This window comes from Arachis hypogaea, chromosome 13 (genome assembly GCF_003086295.3).
Source record: "Arachis hypogaea cultivar Tifrunner chromosome 13, arahy.Tifrunner.gnm2.J5K5, whole genome shotgun sequence".
Taxonomy (NCBI): Eukaryota; Viridiplantae; Streptophyta; class Magnoliopsida; order Fabales; family Fabaceae; genus Arachis; species Arachis hypogaea.
Window position 1 is genome coordinate 11,279,402 of NC_092048.1, and position 19,680 is coordinate 11,299,081.

The window sequence follows — 19,680 nt, forward strand, 5'->3', positions numbered from 1 at the left end:
ATTTTATTATTATTGTTTTTTGGATAAATAAAGGGTACAAGGGAAAGTATAAGACTTTGCCAAGAGAATATTTTATGATTTGTTCACACTTTTTAGATTTCGAATTCTCAAATCTTAAAAGTAAATATTGTCAAAAACTTAGTATACTTTTAACTCTCTCTAGATCTATTTTGCTTTATTATTGTTAAATAATGGGGTTAATGTATTTTTAGTAAAAGTTAGCATCAATCAAATGCATTTAGTATTTAAATTTTAATGTCATTGTATATATAATTTATCAAATTTCTTAATAATGTTTTGGCATAGGCAGTAAAGTAATTAATAATATAGAAACTTTTACACCAATAAAATGTAGACTTAGCAATATATAACGTTTCGCATTTATTCGATGTATATATAATTAATCAAATATTTTAATCATATTTTGGTATAGGTAGTAAAATAATTAATAATATAAAATAGAGAAATATTAGGGTTAATACTTTTTATTAAGAGTGTTTAGAATTTGATTAGACTCAAACTCATCTTTAAATTATAATATACTTTTTAATCTCATATCCAATCTTAGATCCGACAAAACTTTTATATTTCAGACTATTTTTTCACCAAATCATCATTTATCAGCAACAAAATCAACATATTTATATATAGATTTAAACATCATCTACAATATATATCAAACAATAGATATAAACAATATCATTAGTCGCAACAAAAATTAAACAATATTTCACCACAACGTATTATAAAAGAAAAAGAGGGAATTACATCTGGAACAGACACGAATTTGAAAAACAACTCACTATAATAGATCTAGTAGAACTTGAAAAGAAAAAAGGAGGACAGATATGAAACATATGCAAGTTTCAGGAACAGTGTAAGCTTAAGAAACAACTACACAGCAAAGGCCGCAAAGTGCGAGGTATGTCCTAATTGAGATTTTTTTTTTTCTAGTTAGGAGTAAGATTTGAATTTGTAAATTTTTAAATAAATATAAAAAAATTATGCTTTTTGAGTTATAATTTAGAGTAAAGTATTAATTTGGTCCTGTTCATTTTCCAAAATGACAAGACGACCCTTAACTAAAAACACGTTCCATTAGGTCCCGAATCCTGTACTTTATCTGCTAACCCGGTCCTTCTGTCAGTTTCACGGCGAAAACTCGACGGAAATTGCTGATGTGTCAGGTTAAAAAATGGACAGGGACCTAGTTGTCTCTAAATTTAAATTGGTTAGGGGTTTATTTGTTCGTATTATTCTTTAAACAATATTTTTTAATTATTTTTTATTTATTATATTAATATTCTTTTTTTAATAAATAAGTAAAAATTAATTAATAAATTATTTAAATTTAAAAATATCATTTATTATGAAACCAAATAAATAATTTTAAAATATAATTTTTAAATATATAAATAATAAACATTAAAATTCAGTTAATACATTAATAATAATAACCCTATGATATATTATTAATATTATGATCTAGCTAATTTTCACAATAAAGTGAAAACTAATGAACACATTATTTGATATATAGTAAATTTTTTTTTTACTAATAACAAATTTAATTTTTTATCTCTTTAAACTAAATTAATAATTCTATTTGATATCTTTACACTAAAATACACTATGAGTAGGCTACTAATACTAAATGAAATAAAACATAATAGAATTATCAATTTAGTTTAAAGAGATAAAAAATTAAATTTGTTACTAGTCAAAAAAAATTTACTATATATCAAATAATGTGTTCATTAGTTATAATACTAATAGTATATCATAGGATTATTATTATTATTAATATATTAACTGAATTTTAATGTTTATTATTTATATATTTAAAAATTATATTTAAAAATTATTTATTTGGTTTCATAATAAATGATATTTTTAAATTTGAATAATTTATTAATTAGTTCGTACTTCTTTATTAAAAAAAATATTAATATAATGAATAAAAATATAATTAAAAATATTGTTTAAAGAATAATAAGGACAAATAAACCCCTAACCAATTTAAATTTCGAGACAATTAAGTTCCTGTCCATTTTTTAACCTGACACGTCAGCAATTTTAATCGAGTTTTCGCCGTGAAACTAACAGAATGACCGGGTTAGCAGACAGAGTATAGAATCAGGGACCATAATGAAACAAATTTTTGATTAAAAGTCGTCTTATCATTTTTGGAAATGGACAAAGATCGAATTGATACTTTACTCTTATAATTTATTGACATGTTCTAATTAAGACTTGAGTAGATTAAATATAGTGTGTATGTTATTTTTTGTTTAGGCACTCTTTCATTGGACTAGGTCAAATGACTCAAACTCTAACCTAAACTTGCTTGAATATTTTTTCTGATGATATTTTTTTTCTTAGGTCTAACTTAAGTCACTTTGAAACTAAACTAAAATTCACCAAAGAAATTCAGGCCTAAACTCGGATCTTTAGATTGAACCTGATCCTATACATTCTTATTTTTTATTAATATTAGTTAACAATATTTTATTTTTATACTATTAGAATCTTAGTCAAATATTATCCATAAATAATAAATTTTATTAGTGAGGTAACATTGTTCTATAAAAAAATTTTACTATTGAAAAATATAGTTATGTATTTTTAAATTATTAAATTACATTTGAATATATTTAGTGTGTTATGTATAAAATAATAAAAAAAAACATGATTTGACAAAGTGAATACACTGACATCTTAACTAAGTTTAAAATATTTTATATTATGTTAGTTAAATATGTTGGAATAAAATTTTCATTTTCATCCTCATCCTCGCAGTTCACATAATATCTTTAGGGAGTAAATAGTCAAATTAATCTCTCAAAGATCACGCGATATTTAATTTAGTATTCGAAAAATTTTTTTAGTCAAATTCATCCCCAAAAATTTTTAGTTTAGTCACGTTAGTCATTCCATCACTCTCTACGTTAACGACATTAACGGAAAGTGACGTGGCTCATTAAGAGACAGATCAACATCAAAATGCCGTCATTTTTAAAAGTGAGGGACAGTGATTTAAACTACATCGTTTTGATCTCTCACTTCCATTCACTCACAAGGAACAATAACACACAAGACGAAGAGTCTCCCTTTCCTCTCTTTTCCACGTCGCTATGGAGATGAAGAAGTCTTCATCCTTGTCGCTGATTGAAACATCCGGTACGGCGTCCCTATTTCTCTCACAAGACTCTCCCTCTCACTTTTCTTTTGACGTCGCTGAGCAGAAGACGAAGAAGCCTTCATCATCGTCGCCGATTTAAGTATTCGGCGCAGCGTGTTTGTGAGTTCGCCGTTGAGGAGTGACTTTGCAATGATTGAAGATGTGACTGACGGTCATTTTTGTCGTTGTTTAAGGTTTTATTTTGTTCTGGTTACTAAACTTGTTTTTAGGGTTGTGCCGTTGAGAAAATTTATTTCTTGTTAGTGTTTTTTGTTGGAATTGGAAATCAATTGTGGGGTTAGGATTTTACTCTTTTGTTGATTCATGAAAATTGATCAAGAGTTCTAGTTTTCTGAATATTAAAGGAGCACTAGTTATCAATTTTCCTTATCATTATTTATGTTTAGTGTTTGTTTTATTGTTTGGTTTTGGGGATCGTATTTTCTTTGTGGAATTCAATTTTGTGGAAGAAAAGTTTTATTTATTTATTTTTTCTGTTACTGAACTTTTTTTTAGGATTGTGCCATTGTTAAATTCTGTTTCTTGTTGGTGTTTCTTGGCTGAAATTGACAATTGTTTAGGGCTTAGGGTTTCGTTCTAGTTGCTTAAACATTTTTCAATAGCTAAAAGTTGACTAGTTCCACCACTGTGACTTCCATCTTCACGAGCCATCGGCAACCTCAAATTTTGCCATTTGAATCGCTGCAACTACACTGTATAGGAAGGGAATATATATGCAACATTTTGGGATTAGGGTTTGTCATTTAGGGACTAATTTGACCAAATTTTATAAAAATATTGTGTTGGCTGCTAATGAGGATGTAGAGAGATGTACTGACAGATAATTTCATGTGCCACATCACTTTTTATTAACGTAAAAAGTGACAGAAGGACTAACGTGACTAAACTAAAATCTTTTGGGAATGAATTTAACTAAAAAAATATTTCGGAGACCAAATTAAAAATTGCGTAATTTTTCAGAAACCAATTTAACTATTTACTCTAGGTAAATAGTTATTTTTTTAATTCGCAAAACTATTATTTATTATTTTTTAGTTGTTGTTCAGTGTATTTTTTTTTTTTCTGATATGCGATATTCAGCAAATCATTTGGGCCTCTATAACCAGCAAGTTGGTTAAGTCATTTGAATTTATCCAAATTAGGCTAAAGAGAAAAAGGCCATAATCTAAAGTGGTTTTTCTATATTCAGTTTTTAAAAATAAAATAATCCAATATGTTGGGTTTCGGTCTGCATCCCTAAGACAGGTTCTTAATCACTACACACACTGTTGATTATTTTTACTTACTTTTCTTTTAATTTTGTATTTCTCAAGATTTTATAATACTAGTTTACGTTGCTCATTATTATCGTTTTTATCCCTCTTTTAAATTAGAACAGAACAGTATTTGACAATGTACGGATGCATAGTATAAGTACAAGATAATGTATTTGACAGTATATGGATACCTAGTATAAGTACAAGATGCAGCCTAACCAACTTAGAATTTGTTGTCTCCCGAAAAAGAGAGGGAAAAAAAACTAACTTGTCTTTTGGGTTAAGTTATTTTAAATTGATAGAACTACTAGACTTATAATAAATGTGTGGAATTGTTCGTGTAGCTTGGGCTTGGAGGAAGAATTGGTGGTCTAATTAAGGTGCAAAGCATATCAAATTTTCAGTGTATTAAGATAAGATTGATAATAACCAATTTGGGTTGGTCGAGTGGTCTTATCCGCTTAAATAAGTGTCGGGGGTTCGAATCATGCCTTGTGCATGCAGCGATTTATTGGCCAGCAGCAGACCCTTAAATGGAGCTCAGATCCGCGACGGATTAGTACTTGACCTATCGGGTTGGGAGATACCGTGGACAACTAAAAAAAATAATAAGATTGATATTTTTAAATATTTTTTAGATTACTTTGTGTACATTTTGTATAATATATGCACTTTTAATTTTTGGTATTAAATATGATATAAAAAAATCTGGAAACATAAAATACTTTTTTATATATATACTGAAGAATTATGCATTTGATAATGTACTAACGAGTTATACAAATACAATTTCTCTCTATTTACTAACATTTATAATATTTTGAAAAGTAGTGGTGGATTGCGTTCTTTATACGTACACAATTTTACAAATAACACTTAAATCTAATTAGAGAGAAATAATGGGTACATATATAGCATGCATTAGAGCAAAAATATACGCCTAACTTTTCTTTGGGGTTACGTTATTTGATAGAATTAGACTAGTACAAAATGTGTGGCATTATTGTACACGTTACACGTAGCTAGGAGGGAGAATGGTGTGGAATTTTTCGTCAAACATAAAATCTAAATGGGGTTTGGACTTTGGAGTATTTGACGGGGCCAAAACCTTCTTTGTCATTGTAGGGTATTCCTGTCTCCTCAACATTATGTATCATTTTAATTTGTGTGTATATATATGGGGTCTAACTAAGGAGCTAAGGGTATGAATCCAGAGTATTAAAACTAAGATTTGCTTTATACTAACAACGCCATGATTGCCATATTGCTGCTTCTTGGAATATTATCATTCACTCAAGTAGAACTTACAGGTACATAGTACGGTTTATCTCTTTTACTTTAATTATTTAACGCAAGCTAGAGTAGTGTAATATGCTTATTAGACTTTCCTTTGAATATTTTTTAATTAAACTATGGTGGGTGAGAAACCAACACTTAACAAGACACTTGTTAATTAAGGACACTAAAGTTATTTATTTTTGATACTTTTTATACATTTAATATTTTAAAAGTTTATTGAAAAGTATAAAACTTTAATTTTCAATAAAAAATTATCTCTTTTTCTTCTTTGTTAACACATTTATAATGGTCTTTATTAAAACTTAATACATATTTTTATGTAAAATTGATAATTAAAAATCATTAAACGATAATTTAAACAAATTTATTAAATTATCTTATAATTTTTAAATATTAACTTTATATAAAAATAATTACACGTGAATTTTATGTCAGAATTAATTTTTACACTCTTATATGTATATGCATACAGGTGCTGTGGTAGGAGTGTGTTATGGAAGAAATGGAGACAACTTACCATCTCAGCAACAAGTGATAGACTTATACAAATCAAATGGAATCACAAGAATGCGCATATATGATCCAGACCAAGCAACACTCCAAGCCCTCAAAGGTTCAAACATAGAACTCATACTCGATGTTCCAAAAGACAAACTCCAATCCCTTACCGACGCCACAACCGCCGCTAATTGGGTCAACACCAATATCAAAGCCTATTCGCCAGATGTCAAATTTAAGTACATTGCCGTTGGTAACGAAGTGGAACCCAACGATGGTTATTCCAATTATGTTTTACAAGCAATGCAGAATATTCAAAACGCAATTAATTCGGCTAATTTACAAATTAAAGTCTCAACGGCAATTAAAACAGATTTAGTAGCTAGTCCTGCTTATCCACCAGATAGCGGCGTTTTCAGTGACGCCGCGATTAATTACATAAGGCCTATTATAAAGTTCCTAGTGAGTAACGGATCACCACTTCTTGCAAATGTGTACCCTTATTTTGCCTATAAAGATAACCCAAGTATTGGCTTAGACTATTCTTTGTTTACTAAACAAGACAAGAATGATGCTGGGTACACTAATTTGTTTGATGCCATATTGGATGCTCTTTATGCCGCTCTTGAGAAAGAAGGCGCCAACAATGTTAATGTTGTTGTGTCGGAAAGTGGCTGGCCTTCTGCCGGAGGGAACGTTGGAGCAACGGTTGAGAATGCTGGAACTTATTATAAAAATTTGATTAGTCATGTTAAGGGTGGCACTGTTAAGAGGCCCAATGGGCCCATTGAGACTTATCTGTTTGCTATGTTTGATGAAGATTTGAAGACGGGTGATGAAAGTGAGAAACATTTTGGTGTGTTTAATCCAGATCGGTCACCTAAGTACCAACTCAGTTTCAATTGAAAATGTGTTCTCTATTGTAATATGGTCATTAGCGATTAGTGATATTATTATTGTTTTGCATTTTGTCTTATTAAGGAATAAATTTTAATTAAGTACAAGAAAAATGATTCATGTAATAACTATTTTTCTTGTTATAATCATCTATCTCTGTATTAAGGGTGTTAGCACTTAGCACTGACACTCGTCTTTAGCTGAATGTATTGCCCACTACTTGATACTTTTTTCAAGTGATAATAAATATTTTGTTTCGCTTCTGCGGTATTTTTCAGCCCGATAGATTAAGATCTAATTTGTCGTGAATTTAAACTCTATTTAAAAATTTGTTATTAATAAATGAATAATTAATAATAAATAGTTAAATATATTCCTACTAACTTATTATCATTTTTCTTTTTTTTCCAAAAAATTGCTCTAAGAATTTGACTGAATATTTTATTTAATTTAATCTTGTGAAAATGTAATGATAAAGGAAACAACCATAATTTAAAAAAAATCATTCAAACCGTAAAAACGCGAAAAAAAATTGTATAATTCAATTTCAAATTGAATAAAATGATAAGAAAAAATTGAAATGAACCTATATCTTTTCTGGACATTAACAGGTCAGTATCTTGTATTAGTAATCCATCGTATATTTGTTTGTAATTAGAATTCAAACAAAGAACTTTCTAACTTAATCCGTTGAAAAAAAATGTATCTAACAGTAATAACAAATATAATTTTCACATTGAAGATTAGGACGGCTGCGCAAAAACAGAGTCACTTAATTAGGATTGAGGAATCAAAATTCAAAAGAAAGACCAACACCATGACTAATCACACTTGATTTCTCATGGATGAATAAAATGAAAACACATTGTAAGTAGCAATGAAATTTTAGAGAATGAAAAACAAACTTTTTTTGGGTTTTGTTGACAACTACTTTAAGGAATTTTTATTTTAAGATTCAAGATCAATTCTTATTTTTCAAAGCATTCAGTGCTATTATTTTTTAAAAAATAAAACATAAAAAGATTTCACGAGGTTAATTAGTAGAATTTTTTTTAGAATTTTATTAAAGAATACTCTAAAAGACATTTGTTAAGAATATTATAAATTAAAAAGTTTTCCAACAAAAAAGTTATATATTTTAAAATTTTAATAATTAAATGTATTGGATCCAAGCAGGTTGGTCGAAATGGCGAAGTACACCTAGTTTTATATGTAACAAAAAAGTACCTTTAAAACTTAAAAGTAAATTCTATCGCACTGCTATAAGACCGGCTATGCTTTATCGTACGAAGTGTTGGGTGGTCAAAAGGGAGCACGAACATAAGATAAGTGTGGTAGAGACGAAGATATTGAGATGGATGAGTGGTCATACGCGATTGGATAAAATAAGGAACGAAGATATAAGAGAGAAAGTTGAAGTAGCACCAATTGTGAAAAAGTTGGTAGAATTGCGTCTCAGGTGGTTTGAATATGTGAGAAGAAGACCGAACACCCAATCAAGAGGGTGGATGAAATGGAAGATGGACAATGGGTAAAAGGCAGGAAGACCTAGGAAAACTATCTATGAGGTGGTCGAACGAGATTTACATGTAAACAGTCTCTCTGTATACATAATATATATGACAGAACTCAATAACATCGTTTGATTCATGTAATCGACCCGGCTTTGTTGTTGTTATTTTTGAAATTTTACTCTACTAACAAATACCCTTCTTAAACTAGTAGAGCACTTAAGAAATTAATAACAGATAAATTTCAAAGATGGTTTAACTCAACTTCCACAACTCAAGATTTTGGTTTATTTATTTTCTTCAAAATAATATAAAGAAATATAGTAAATTGTTGCAAATATATTAATTAAAATATACATTCGATACAATTATATTAGGTGTATATAAAAAATTATTCGCCCATATAAAATATATATTCAAATAAAAATATTAGAATAAAGTCAATAAAATTTATTATTTTTTGTCAATATATAGTTAATTATTAATATTTAAAAATATAAACTAACATATATTGTTAAATTATTAAAATAAAAAAATTGGATTAACGATAAAAAATAATGGTAAAAAATAGTAATCTTCTGTATTTCCATAATTTTTTTTATTAGAGTTAGATACTGAATTCTCTTGCGGACTTTGGAATTTTTGGTGTAGTAAAAGTACAAAGGATTAGTTTCTGTGGATATATTATATAAATGTAAGAAGTTTCTATACGTATGACATTTGTTTGGTTGTTTTTCAATTAAATATGAATGCCTTGTTGTGTTTGTAATTATTAAAATATTCTCCATTTAAATATAAACAGAACAAATAGACTTCTACCAAATGTAAGAGAGAATTTTACACGTAGCTAGGTCGAAGATGAAGATTTGTGTGTATATATAAGGAGCAAAGGCAAATGGTTTGATCTTTCACTTAACTAATAACTAGAGATATATATGGATTTACTTCTTTCAAGAAGAGTTAACAGTGCCATGATGAATGCTATATTGTTCCTATTTGGAATAATTTTATCCTTCCCTCAACTACAATTTACAGGTGATCTCATCAATACTGCTGCTATATACATATATCTTTCTCTTCCTCTAATTTTTTTTTTTCAATTGTCTACGATATCCTCCAGTCCAATAAGTCAACTACTAATTTATTATAAACCGAAATTCCATTTAAAAGTCTGCTAATAGCTAATAAATTACTTTTCTTCCTCTAATTTAGTCCTAGTTTAGTGGTTTATATCCCAAAAAAAAAAATATTTACATTTATATGTTTAGATTTTCTTTTGAAAATTTTGTTATAGATAAAACTTTTCTCTCTTGTATACAAATCATAGTTAAAGTGTTTGAAATGAAAGTAATTATAGAAGTATAACTATATTAGGTATACAATAAAATCAATAATCAAAATCAGTTATCAATAAAAAAATATATATTATAATATAAAATATACATTAAAAATAAATTATATTATATGTATATTTATATATAAATATATAATTACTAGTTTAGTGACTGATTTTTTGTATATTAATAATATTTTTGCTAAAAATAACTCATAATTGATGTCTCACTTTATTTTTGGAAGTGACCTAATTTACAATTTGGTATTTGTTTATTTGGGGTGTATCTTGTTTTCTATTTATGAGTGAGTGTGATTGTTTAACTCTGTAAATATATAATTTAGAGTGAACTATCAATTTTTTTTGTGTACACTGATAAATCTATTTATAAAAAAATAAAATTAATATTATATCTATAAAAGATAAGTTTTGATGGACAAAACTATTCCAATACTAAAAAATTTTCTAAAATTTTTAAACTACTACTCCATTTAATTACTTAACCTAATTTCAAATTTCTAATTCCTATCTCTGCATATATACATGTATTATTTCATATATTTTTTACATATATTTTATATTTAATATATATTTTATATATAAGTAATTAATTTAATGATTGATTTTTTTTTATATATACACGTAACATGATTGACTATGCAGAATACAGAAATAACGCAACTTCTATTACCAATTTGACATACTTATCAGTTGTATCACTCACAACATGCTCACATAATAATCACATAATTTTTGCTTAATTATGATTTATAATATGCAGAAGCCCAAATAGGTGCATGCTATGGAAGAGATGGAAACAATCTACCACCTCAGCAACAAGTCATAAACTTATACAAATCAAAAGGAATCACAAGAATGCGAATATACGATCCAGATGAAGCAACACTACAAGCTCTCAAAGGTTCAAACATAGAATTAATACTTGGTGTCCCCAATGACAAGATTCAATCCCTCACAGATTCTAAAACCGCCACAAATTGGGTCAACACAAATGTTAAACCATATTCACCAAGTGTCAAATTTAGGTACATTACTGTTGGCAATGAAATTGAACCTAGTGACCCTTTATCAAAAAATGTTGTCACAGCAATGCAGAACATTCAGAAAGCAATTAATTCGGCGAATTTACAAAACCAAATCAAAGTGTCAACAGCAATAAAAACAGATCTAGTAACAAATCCTTACCCACCTAATAAAGGTGTTTTTAGTGATCCTGCATTACCATATATAAAGCCAATTGTGAATTTCTTAGTTCAAAATGGTGCACCACTTCTTGTAAATGTGTACCCTTATTTTTCCTATGTTGGTAACCAAAAAAGCATTAGTCTTGAATATGCACTGTTTACTCAAAAAGGGAAAAATGATGCTGGGTACCAGAATTTGTTTGATGCAATATTGGATTCTGTTTATGCTGCTCTTGAGAAAGTGAATGCACCCAATTTGAAGATTGTTGTGTCTGAGAGTGGTTGGCCATCACAAGGGGGTGTTGGAGCTAGTGATCAAAATGCAGGAACTTACTATAAGAATTTGATTAATCATGTTAAGGGTGGAACTATAAAGAGGCCTAAGGGACCAATAGAGACTTATTTGTTTGCTATGTTTGATGAAGATTTGAAGAAAGGTGCTGAAACTGAGAAACACTTTGGTCTCTTTAGACCAGACAAATCTCCTAAGTACCAAATCACTTTCAATTGAAAGTTGAAACTGTTGCATGCATGTGATTGTACTTTGAGTGCATTTGATTCTCTGTTTTTTGTAACTCTTATTTATTTAAAATTTTATATGTATACAAAAATAAGTTGCAAAATAAGGATATTTTTGCCCACTTGGCTTTACTCGAATGGTAGAAACTCAAGTGTAGTCAATTTCATATGAAGTTGATAATCGAAAACTGTTAAATAATTTAACTTATTTGACTAAATTTTCATTTAATAACTCTCAGTTATTAACTTCACGTGAAGTTGAGTGCAGTTGAATTTTCACTTTAATTATTATATTTTCTAAATACAAACACTTGGCCTCAATGTTATTTATTTATTTATTTATTTTTTCCCTGCTGAACGAAAGAATCTTTCATTGCCTTCACGTTTTTAACTAAAATGGGAATGAAAATGATGAAAAAAATTATTTTAGCAATAATTCATAGCATACGATAAAAGAAAGCCCGGAATTCCCTATACTTTTCTTACTGATAATTATCAACAAGAGCTTCCTAAAATCCTAATATAAATACACATTATTTTGCTGTCATAAGTAGCACACTTAGGCTCCGATTGGTTGATGTATAGGATGAGACATAGACAAAAAGATACAAACATTAAAGACATAGACATAAAATATTTGTGTCTATGTATTGTGTTTGGTAAAAATAATGAACAAGACACAAATATTTGAAAAAGACTGAATTATCCTTCATTTAACCACAATTTTATCAACACCACTGCACACCCATCACTTCTACATGTCATTATCATTAAATTTTTATTTCTTTTCGTATTTTTTTTCTTTTAATATCATCTCAAATTATCATTCAAATATTAAATATACAGTTTTTTTACAAAAAATAGAAAACCAAAACCTAAAATTTATCAAAGATTAATTAAAAATTTAAATAAATAAAAAATTAAATGTATAATTTTTTTTTGAAAAAAACGGGAGAACAAATTTAGTTGTAAAATAAAAAAAAGGAAGTAAAAAAAGAAATATTTGAAGAGATAAGAGGACAAATTTTAAAAATTTAAAAATTGAATAAGGGTAAAAGAGTAAAAAATTAGTGTCTCACAAGTTGTGTCTCAGTGTCTTATCAAATTGGAGGTACACAAATTTAGTGTCTCCGTGTCCATCTGTGTCCTCCCGTGTCCATCAAAAATCTGTCTCACTAAACCAAACAGCAGACATGTGTCACCGTGTCCATATCTAAATGAGACATGGACATCAACCAAACACTATCTTAAAGACAGAAACAGAGTCTCTATGGTTATCAGGTCATTTTGCATTGTAATTATTTAACTTGAATATGATTTGTGATATGTGAGAAACTTTTTTAGATATTTAAGTCCAATCTAAAATTTATGAACTAATAAGCCTGTTAACAAATAAAAAATTAAAATTGAATTAAAAATTTAAATGAATCTAAAAATTATTAATGAGGTGCAAATATTTTTTATATATTTATTAAAAAAATTTATAAACAGGTAATAAATAAAAAGTAATAAAGTATTTAGCCTTTTAACATGAGGTGTGGGCATGATAAAGTTGAAATGTATCCAAAGATGTGATATTAGGGCATGAAATTATTTTATCAAGACAGAATGGCCAAACCAAAGGCCCCTAATATTCTCAATACACATGTACAACTCTTCTTTTTTAACAGGGATACATATGTATTATTTTGTTTTTAAAAATATAGAAAATACTGACTCATTTTTAAACACTCTTTGTTAACTACACAATTATTGTTATGTGTTATATGAAAGGTTGGGATTTAATTATTCCGATGGTTTTATAGTTTCGTTAAATTTTTAGTTAGATCATTATATATTTTTTTAATTAATTTTTTATATTATTTTTAATTTTATAATTAAATTATTTTTATATAAAAAATATTAAAATTAATAGAATATTTTTTTTCAAAATCTATGCGATTAAATATCTAATTAGATTTATAATTATGAATACTTTTAATTTGTGAAAAAATATTCAATTAACTCTAACATTTTTTACATCAGAAAGAACTTAATTATAAAATTAAAAGCAATATTCTACCTTAAAGGATGAGACACTTGAATTAAGATCTGAAACTCAAAAAAGAAAAAAAATACCGGATTTGAGGGTTTGTTCTAGAATATTTCTATAAGGCCAATACTAAGAACCGGGTTCAAGAGTATAAAAGTTCGAAGAAATCGGTTTGATGATTAAGTATTATTTTGAATTTCAAAGCATATGTTATAAAGAGGACATTAACTCCTCATAACTCATTCTAATGTCTAATAACTCAAATTTATGAGATTAATTGTTACATTTTAACTATCATTCTACTATTAAAGGAGAATAATGTTACAACAATAACTATATATAGACCTAAGAGCATCATATCAAAGGAGACCACAATAAGGCATCAAACATCTTATGATGAGAGTAGTTCATGAAAAGAGAAACCCACATAAGAGAAGCTTATAACATCATAACCTCGTAATATATGCACTATTTCAAATACATGCACTAAGGTATGATTTTTAATTTAGTTTTTCTTGTGACCCATGCTAACTTGAGCGTCCGAGTTCTTGGAGGAACACTCCCCACCATCGAGACACATTAGAAACTCGAAATAGGAGGATGAACAAAAATTTGGAAGAGCAAAAACTCTCTACAACTTTATTAAGATAATTCCTAAATTTGGAAGAGCAAAAACTCTTTTCAACAGGATAATAGAAGAAAAAAAAGATATTACTGAGAATGAAAGAGCAATTAATATAAAAATGATATTTTGTTTTAGTATATATGATTTTTTTCATTGTGAATAAGTTATGAAAAAAAATAGATAAAATAAATTTGAAAAGATTAAAATTGTGTTTTTTTAATAAATTGAAAAAATATTCACGATCATATAATTGATAGTGGATATATAATTATTAGATAATAAAATACAGAAAAATATTAATAAAAATATTAGATTTGATACTAACATAAAAAAAATAAACAATGAATAAAAATATGAAATATAAAATAAAAATATTTAAGATCAAGAAAAAAATAAGGAAAAATTTTTGGTAAACAACTATTCAAACGTTAATATGACGATAAATTAAGTTAAACGACATATATTTAAATTAATTAAATTAAATAATTGACACCATAAATTAATTATAACTGAATCAAATCAAATAAATAATTGATTATAATACTTTTAAAAATTATTAATCAAAATATATAAGATAAAAATTTAAAGCAAATTAAAATAAAATCAATTTATTTATTATAGTTAAATAAAATCATTAATATAATTAATTATTTATAATTAATATATTTATATAAAACATTAAGTAATTTAATATTTATTTCAATCAAATAAAATAAATAAAAAATATCTTTAAAAATATGTGACGTCAGTTATGCTATTAATTAAAAAATTTGATTTTAATAATAGATAATAGATATTGCAATACATTTTAATAAAATATTTTTAATCTAAGTAAATGAATTAAAAGTAAACATTTAGTTAGAAACAAGAGAAGCACTACATTCTGCATCTTACTATTTTTTCTTAAGGTTGTGCTAAATAATCAATACAATAAAGGGTGGAAATACTATTGTCATTATTGTGGTTGAAAGGAGAGTGACGGGGGCGGCTAACATATTAAGGGTTGAACTTTGAACACGAGTATGGCCAAATGTAGGGGTGTGCATGGCCGGGTGAAATCGGGTTTGATGTGATTCAGACTCGCTCCAAAATATATATCGGACCTATTTATTAGACCCGAATCCAACCTTAGATCCGATGAAATCTATACACTTTTGGGTCACGATTATACCGGGTAAAAATCGGGTGAAAACCGAGCCGTTAACACTACATTATCTTGATACCTTCTTATAAGCTAGCATGTAAAAATATCCAAATTTCCAAGACTCCGACCATTATTTGACATGGTAAAATTCACTTAGAAAAATATAACAAGAACCAACTCTTTTCTAAAATTAAAGCATAACGATAATCAATACTAATATTGTCTAATAACACCAAATATTTAAATCAATATAAGTAACACAATATTATACATTAGTCTAAAATCTTATGCATTTTAAACATAAAACATTAACTTATAGTCTTATAATAACTAATAACACAAAATATTAAGACTTACAATACTTAAATTCCACATAAGAATAGCCATCATCCATCACTAATAACACAAAATATTAATTGTGTATGATGACCGAGCCGACTTCAGGTGGCCCGAGACATGACCTGGACCGACCTGAAATAATGACCGAGTCTATTTTTGAGACCCTTACCTAACCCTAAACCCAGTAAAATCACACCAAAATAGCCTCTAAAGTGTTCGGAATCGGACCGGATCTTCGGATCGGACAGGGCCATGCACACCCCTAGCCAAACAATAGCTATGGTGAGGACATATATGTATTGGTAATTTATATATAATATATTATAAAATACATATAATATATAAAACACTAAATATATTGTCATTAATTTTTAGTATGGATAAAACATATATTTTTATATTATTGGTATACTAAAATTAGTTATTAATATAAATTATATATTAAAATATAAATTATATATTTAAAATAAATTAAATTAATAATATATATATATAAATATATAGATAAATATATAATAATTAATTTGATAATTAATTATATATATAATATTTTTGTTGTTAAAATGATATTCGAAAATTTATATCACTTAAAAAATAATTCAAAAGATATGATTGACAAATTCTAAAATTTTAAAACTTAACATTTATAACCATATATACTTTTGCTAGATACAAAAAATACTTATCATTTATAAAAAAAAAAAAAATTATTACTTTTATCATATTTGAATCGTTAAAAGTGTATCTATTATTAATATTTTTAAAATTATTTTTGTTAGCCTTATAAATTTATAGATACTGTGTTTTGATAATATATCCTTTTTATTAATATAAGTTGGCTGCTCCTTGTTTAACACGTATGCGACTATTCGCTATTCGACCTAGCTAGCTCCATCTAGTAGCACAATTGATTAATTCATGCAATTATACAAAGCAAGTCGTTTCAATTAATTGACTGCGCTATAAGTGAACAAAATTGAGCTTCTTCAAGTTGAACAGAATGCCCTTCATCAATTCTCATATATTTGTTTCTTTGCTCCGTGATTGACGGTCACAAAATTTCTTTTAACGAAAATATTTAAAAGACAATAAAAATCAATTCTCATTACTGTTTGTTTAATTTGTGACGTACCCAACTTGTGTGGACTCTTTCCCACTTAGCCAGCTTGCATGCAAATATATATAGAGATAGAGAGATGATCAGAGGGATCAACTCAGAGCATTAGTGTTTGTTAAGAATTCGTTTATATATCTTTCACATACAATAATTAAGTAGAGATATATAATGGATAAAACCTCCATGACTGCTATATTCCTTCTTATTGGAATCTTTTCCTCCGTGCAATTTGCAGGTATATTAGTTTCTCACCCTCATTTACTTTTTTATTTATGGTTTCTCAAATAATGTGGTCTATATATGACAAAATATGGTGTGATAATACATTATTATGCGTTACAAAAATGCTATGTGAATTTAAAAACTAGTTATCAAATCAGTCATTATGTATTTTAATATAAATATATTGATTATATTATATTTATATCAAAATTAGTTATCAACGTCAGCTATTAGTATAAAATATATGTTAGAATACAAATATATATTGAAAGCAAATTAAACTATATATGTATTTATACACAAATACATTAGTAATTGATTTTAGTATACGAATAATATTTTTATAAATTTATATATTACTAATTCATTTTTTATGTGTATTTTGTATATATAATATATTTTATATAAATAATTAATTTAGTAACTAAATTTTTGGATGAATTATCTAATTTTTAATTAAAATGAACATAAAAACCTTCTCTTTCCCATGTTTCGTATCTAATCGTTATAAGGAGTTTCAATTTTAGCGTTTTATTTGTATCAATTTTTATTTTCAATAATCAAAAAATAAAAACATAAATAAAAATATAAGGGAGTAAAATAATTATATTTTTTATTTAGAAAAAAATTTTAAACTATGTTAAAATTTGTTTGAAAAATTGAAGTAAAAATTAATATAAATTAAATATTAGATTTTAAATCAACCATTTCATCCTATTTGCCACCAATTTTAATGTGTCACTAAAAAACTGTCACAAATGAAAATCACACATTTTTCATTTTTGGGTTGCAGATGCACAAGTTGGAGTGTGTTATGGAAGAAATGGAGACAACCTACCAAGTCAGCAACAAGTGATAAACTTATACAAATCAAATGGAATCACGAGAATGCGCATATATGATCCAGATCAAGCAACCCTCCAAGCCCTCAAAGGTTCAAACATAGAATTAATCCTTGATGTCCCCAATGACAACCTTCAATCCCTCACTGATTCCACAACCGCCACTAATTGGGTCAACACAAATATCAAAGCCTTTTCAGATGTCAAATTCAAATACATAGCCGTTGGTAATGAAGTCGACCCCAGTGACTCTAACTCACAAAACATTCTCCCTGCAATGCAAAACATTCAGAATGCAATTAATTCCGCAAATTTACAAAATCAAATCAAAGTCTCCACCGCAATTCAAACCGGCCTAGTAACGAATTCTTACCCGCCAAGCAACGGTGTTTTCACCGATTCAGCATCGAATTTCATCAAGCCAATCGTGAATTTCTTAGTCCAAAATGGTGCACCACTTCTTGTAAACGTGTACCCTTATTTTTCATATGCTCAAAACCAACAGAGCATTAGTATTGAGTATGCTCTGTTCACTCAACAAGGTAACAATGATGTTGGATACCAGAATCTGTTCGACGCAATACTCGATTCTGTTTACGCGGCGCTCGAGAAATTAGGCGCCAATAATTTGAACATTGTTGTGTCTGAGAGTGGGTGGCCATCAGCAGGGGGTGTTGCTGCTAGTGTTGATAATGCAGGAACTTATTATAAGAATTTGATTAATCATGTTAAGGGTGGAACTGTTAAGAGACCTAATGGACCAATTGAGACTTATTTGTTTGCTATGTTTGATGAAGATTTGAAGACGGGTGATGAAACTGAGAAACATTTTGGCGTGTTTAATCCTGATCAGTCACCTAAGTATCAACTTAGTTTCAATTGAAGTAAAGACTTATATACAGATCTTTATGTGAAGTTGATAGTTGAAAATTATTAGATAAATTAAATTATCTAACAATTCTCAAATATCAACTTTACATGAACACAAATCCACAGTTAGTTTTTACCTTTACCTTCGATTGAACATTGTGTTTGTGTTTGTGCTGTCTAGAACTACAATAAGGGTATAATAGTACTTGTGCCCATGGCAAAAACAGATCAATAATGTAATGTACTATATACAATTTGTAAACTTGCAATCCAATAAATAAAAACTATATATTGTGATATGTTTCGAGTATTAGGCGTTCAAAGTATTTATTTTTTGATTAAACATAAAATGGTTGGTAAAAGTTATAAAATAAGTGATTAAACTCATCTTTAAGCTTGTTCTGTTTGTTTATAAGGCCTTTTCTCAAGTAAATAAACAATCTAGAAAATCCAAGATTAGGCTTCGAAGTAGATTTGAATTGAGACTACGGCAAGTTCTTTTGAAGCCCAACATTATGATCATCGATCGGGAAGCATTATTGGTGACTGTGGTGGCCAATTCATGAAAAATGTCAATTTTCATGGCCATGTTTTCCAAAGTTATTACCTTTTGATTAACTTATTGATTGAGAAAATTGCTAATATTCGAATAGAGTTTAACCTTATATCTAAGGTTTTCTATAGATTTTGCAAGTGTGCCACTTTTTTTTGTTGTTGTCTTGATTGTGCCACCTTCTTCTTGTCTAGTTTAATCTAATAATATATATGT

General features: G+C 27.7%; 3 protein-coding genes across 3 annotated transcripts; all 3 read left to right on the top strand.

Moving 5' to 3' along the window:
- The first annotated feature begins 5,608 nt into the window (after window positions 1-5,608).
- LOC112737179 (glucan endo-1,3-beta-glucosidase-like) lies at window positions 5,609-7,422 on the top strand. The gene is made up of 2 exons (XM_025786950.2): window positions 5,609-5,768; window positions 6,230-7,422. Exons 1-2 carry the CDS (start codon window positions 5,711-5,713, stop codon window positions 7,159-7,161), a joined length of 990 nt encoding a protein of 329 aa, XP_025642735.1. The 5' UTR covers window positions 5,609-5,710; the 3' UTR covers window positions 7,162-7,422.
- A 2,050-nt stretch (window positions 7,423-9,472) lies between these two features.
- On the top strand, window positions 9,473-12,069 carry LOC112737178 (glucan endo-1,3-beta-glucosidase-like). The gene is made up of 2 exons (XM_025786949.2): window positions 9,473-9,698; window positions 10,778-12,069. The coding sequence occupies exons 1-2, from the start codon at window positions 9,599-9,601 to the stop codon at window positions 11,710-11,712; spliced, it is 1,035 nt and encodes a 344-aa protein (XP_025642734.1). The 5' UTR covers window positions 9,473-9,598; the 3' UTR covers window positions 11,713-12,069.
- Window positions 12,070-16,872: 4,803 nt separating this feature from the next.
- Window positions 16,873-19,210, top strand: LOC112737180 (glucan endo-1,3-beta-glucosidase). Its single transcript, XM_025786951.2, has 2 exons — window positions 16,873-17,212; window positions 17,993-19,210. The coding sequence occupies exons 1-2, from the start codon at window positions 17,146-17,148 to the stop codon at window positions 18,922-18,924; spliced, it is 999 nt and encodes a 332-aa protein (XP_025642736.1). The 5' UTR covers window positions 16,873-17,145; the 3' UTR covers window positions 18,925-19,210.
- The last annotated feature ends 470 nt before the right edge of the window (window positions 19,211-19,680 follow it).

Bases quoted from the DNA above. Each gene is read 5' to 3' on its own strand.
- LOC112737180 (XM_025786951.2), top strand. From the start codon at position 17,146: ATGGATAAAACCTCCATGACTGCTATATTCCTTCTTATTGGAATCTTT. The intron at 17,213-17,992 runs GTATATTAGTTT...TTTGGGTTGCAG, and splicing joins TTCCTCCGTGCAATTTGCAG to ATGCACAAGTTGGAGTGTGT.
- LOC112737178 (XM_025786949.2), top strand. From the start codon at position 9,599: ATGGATTTACTTCTTTCAAGAAGAGTTAACAGTGCCATGATGAATGCT. The intron at 9,699-10,777 runs GTGATCTCATCA...TATAATATGCAG, and splicing joins CCCTCAACTACAATTTACAG to AAGCCCAAATAGGTGCATGC.
- LOC112737179 (XM_025786950.2), top strand. From the start codon at position 5,711: ATGATTGCCATATTGCTGCTTCTTGGAATATTATCATTCACTCAAGTA. The intron at 5,769-6,229 runs GTACATAGTACG...ATATGCATACAG, and splicing joins CACTCAAGTAGAACTTACAG to GTGCTGTGGTAGGAGTGTGT.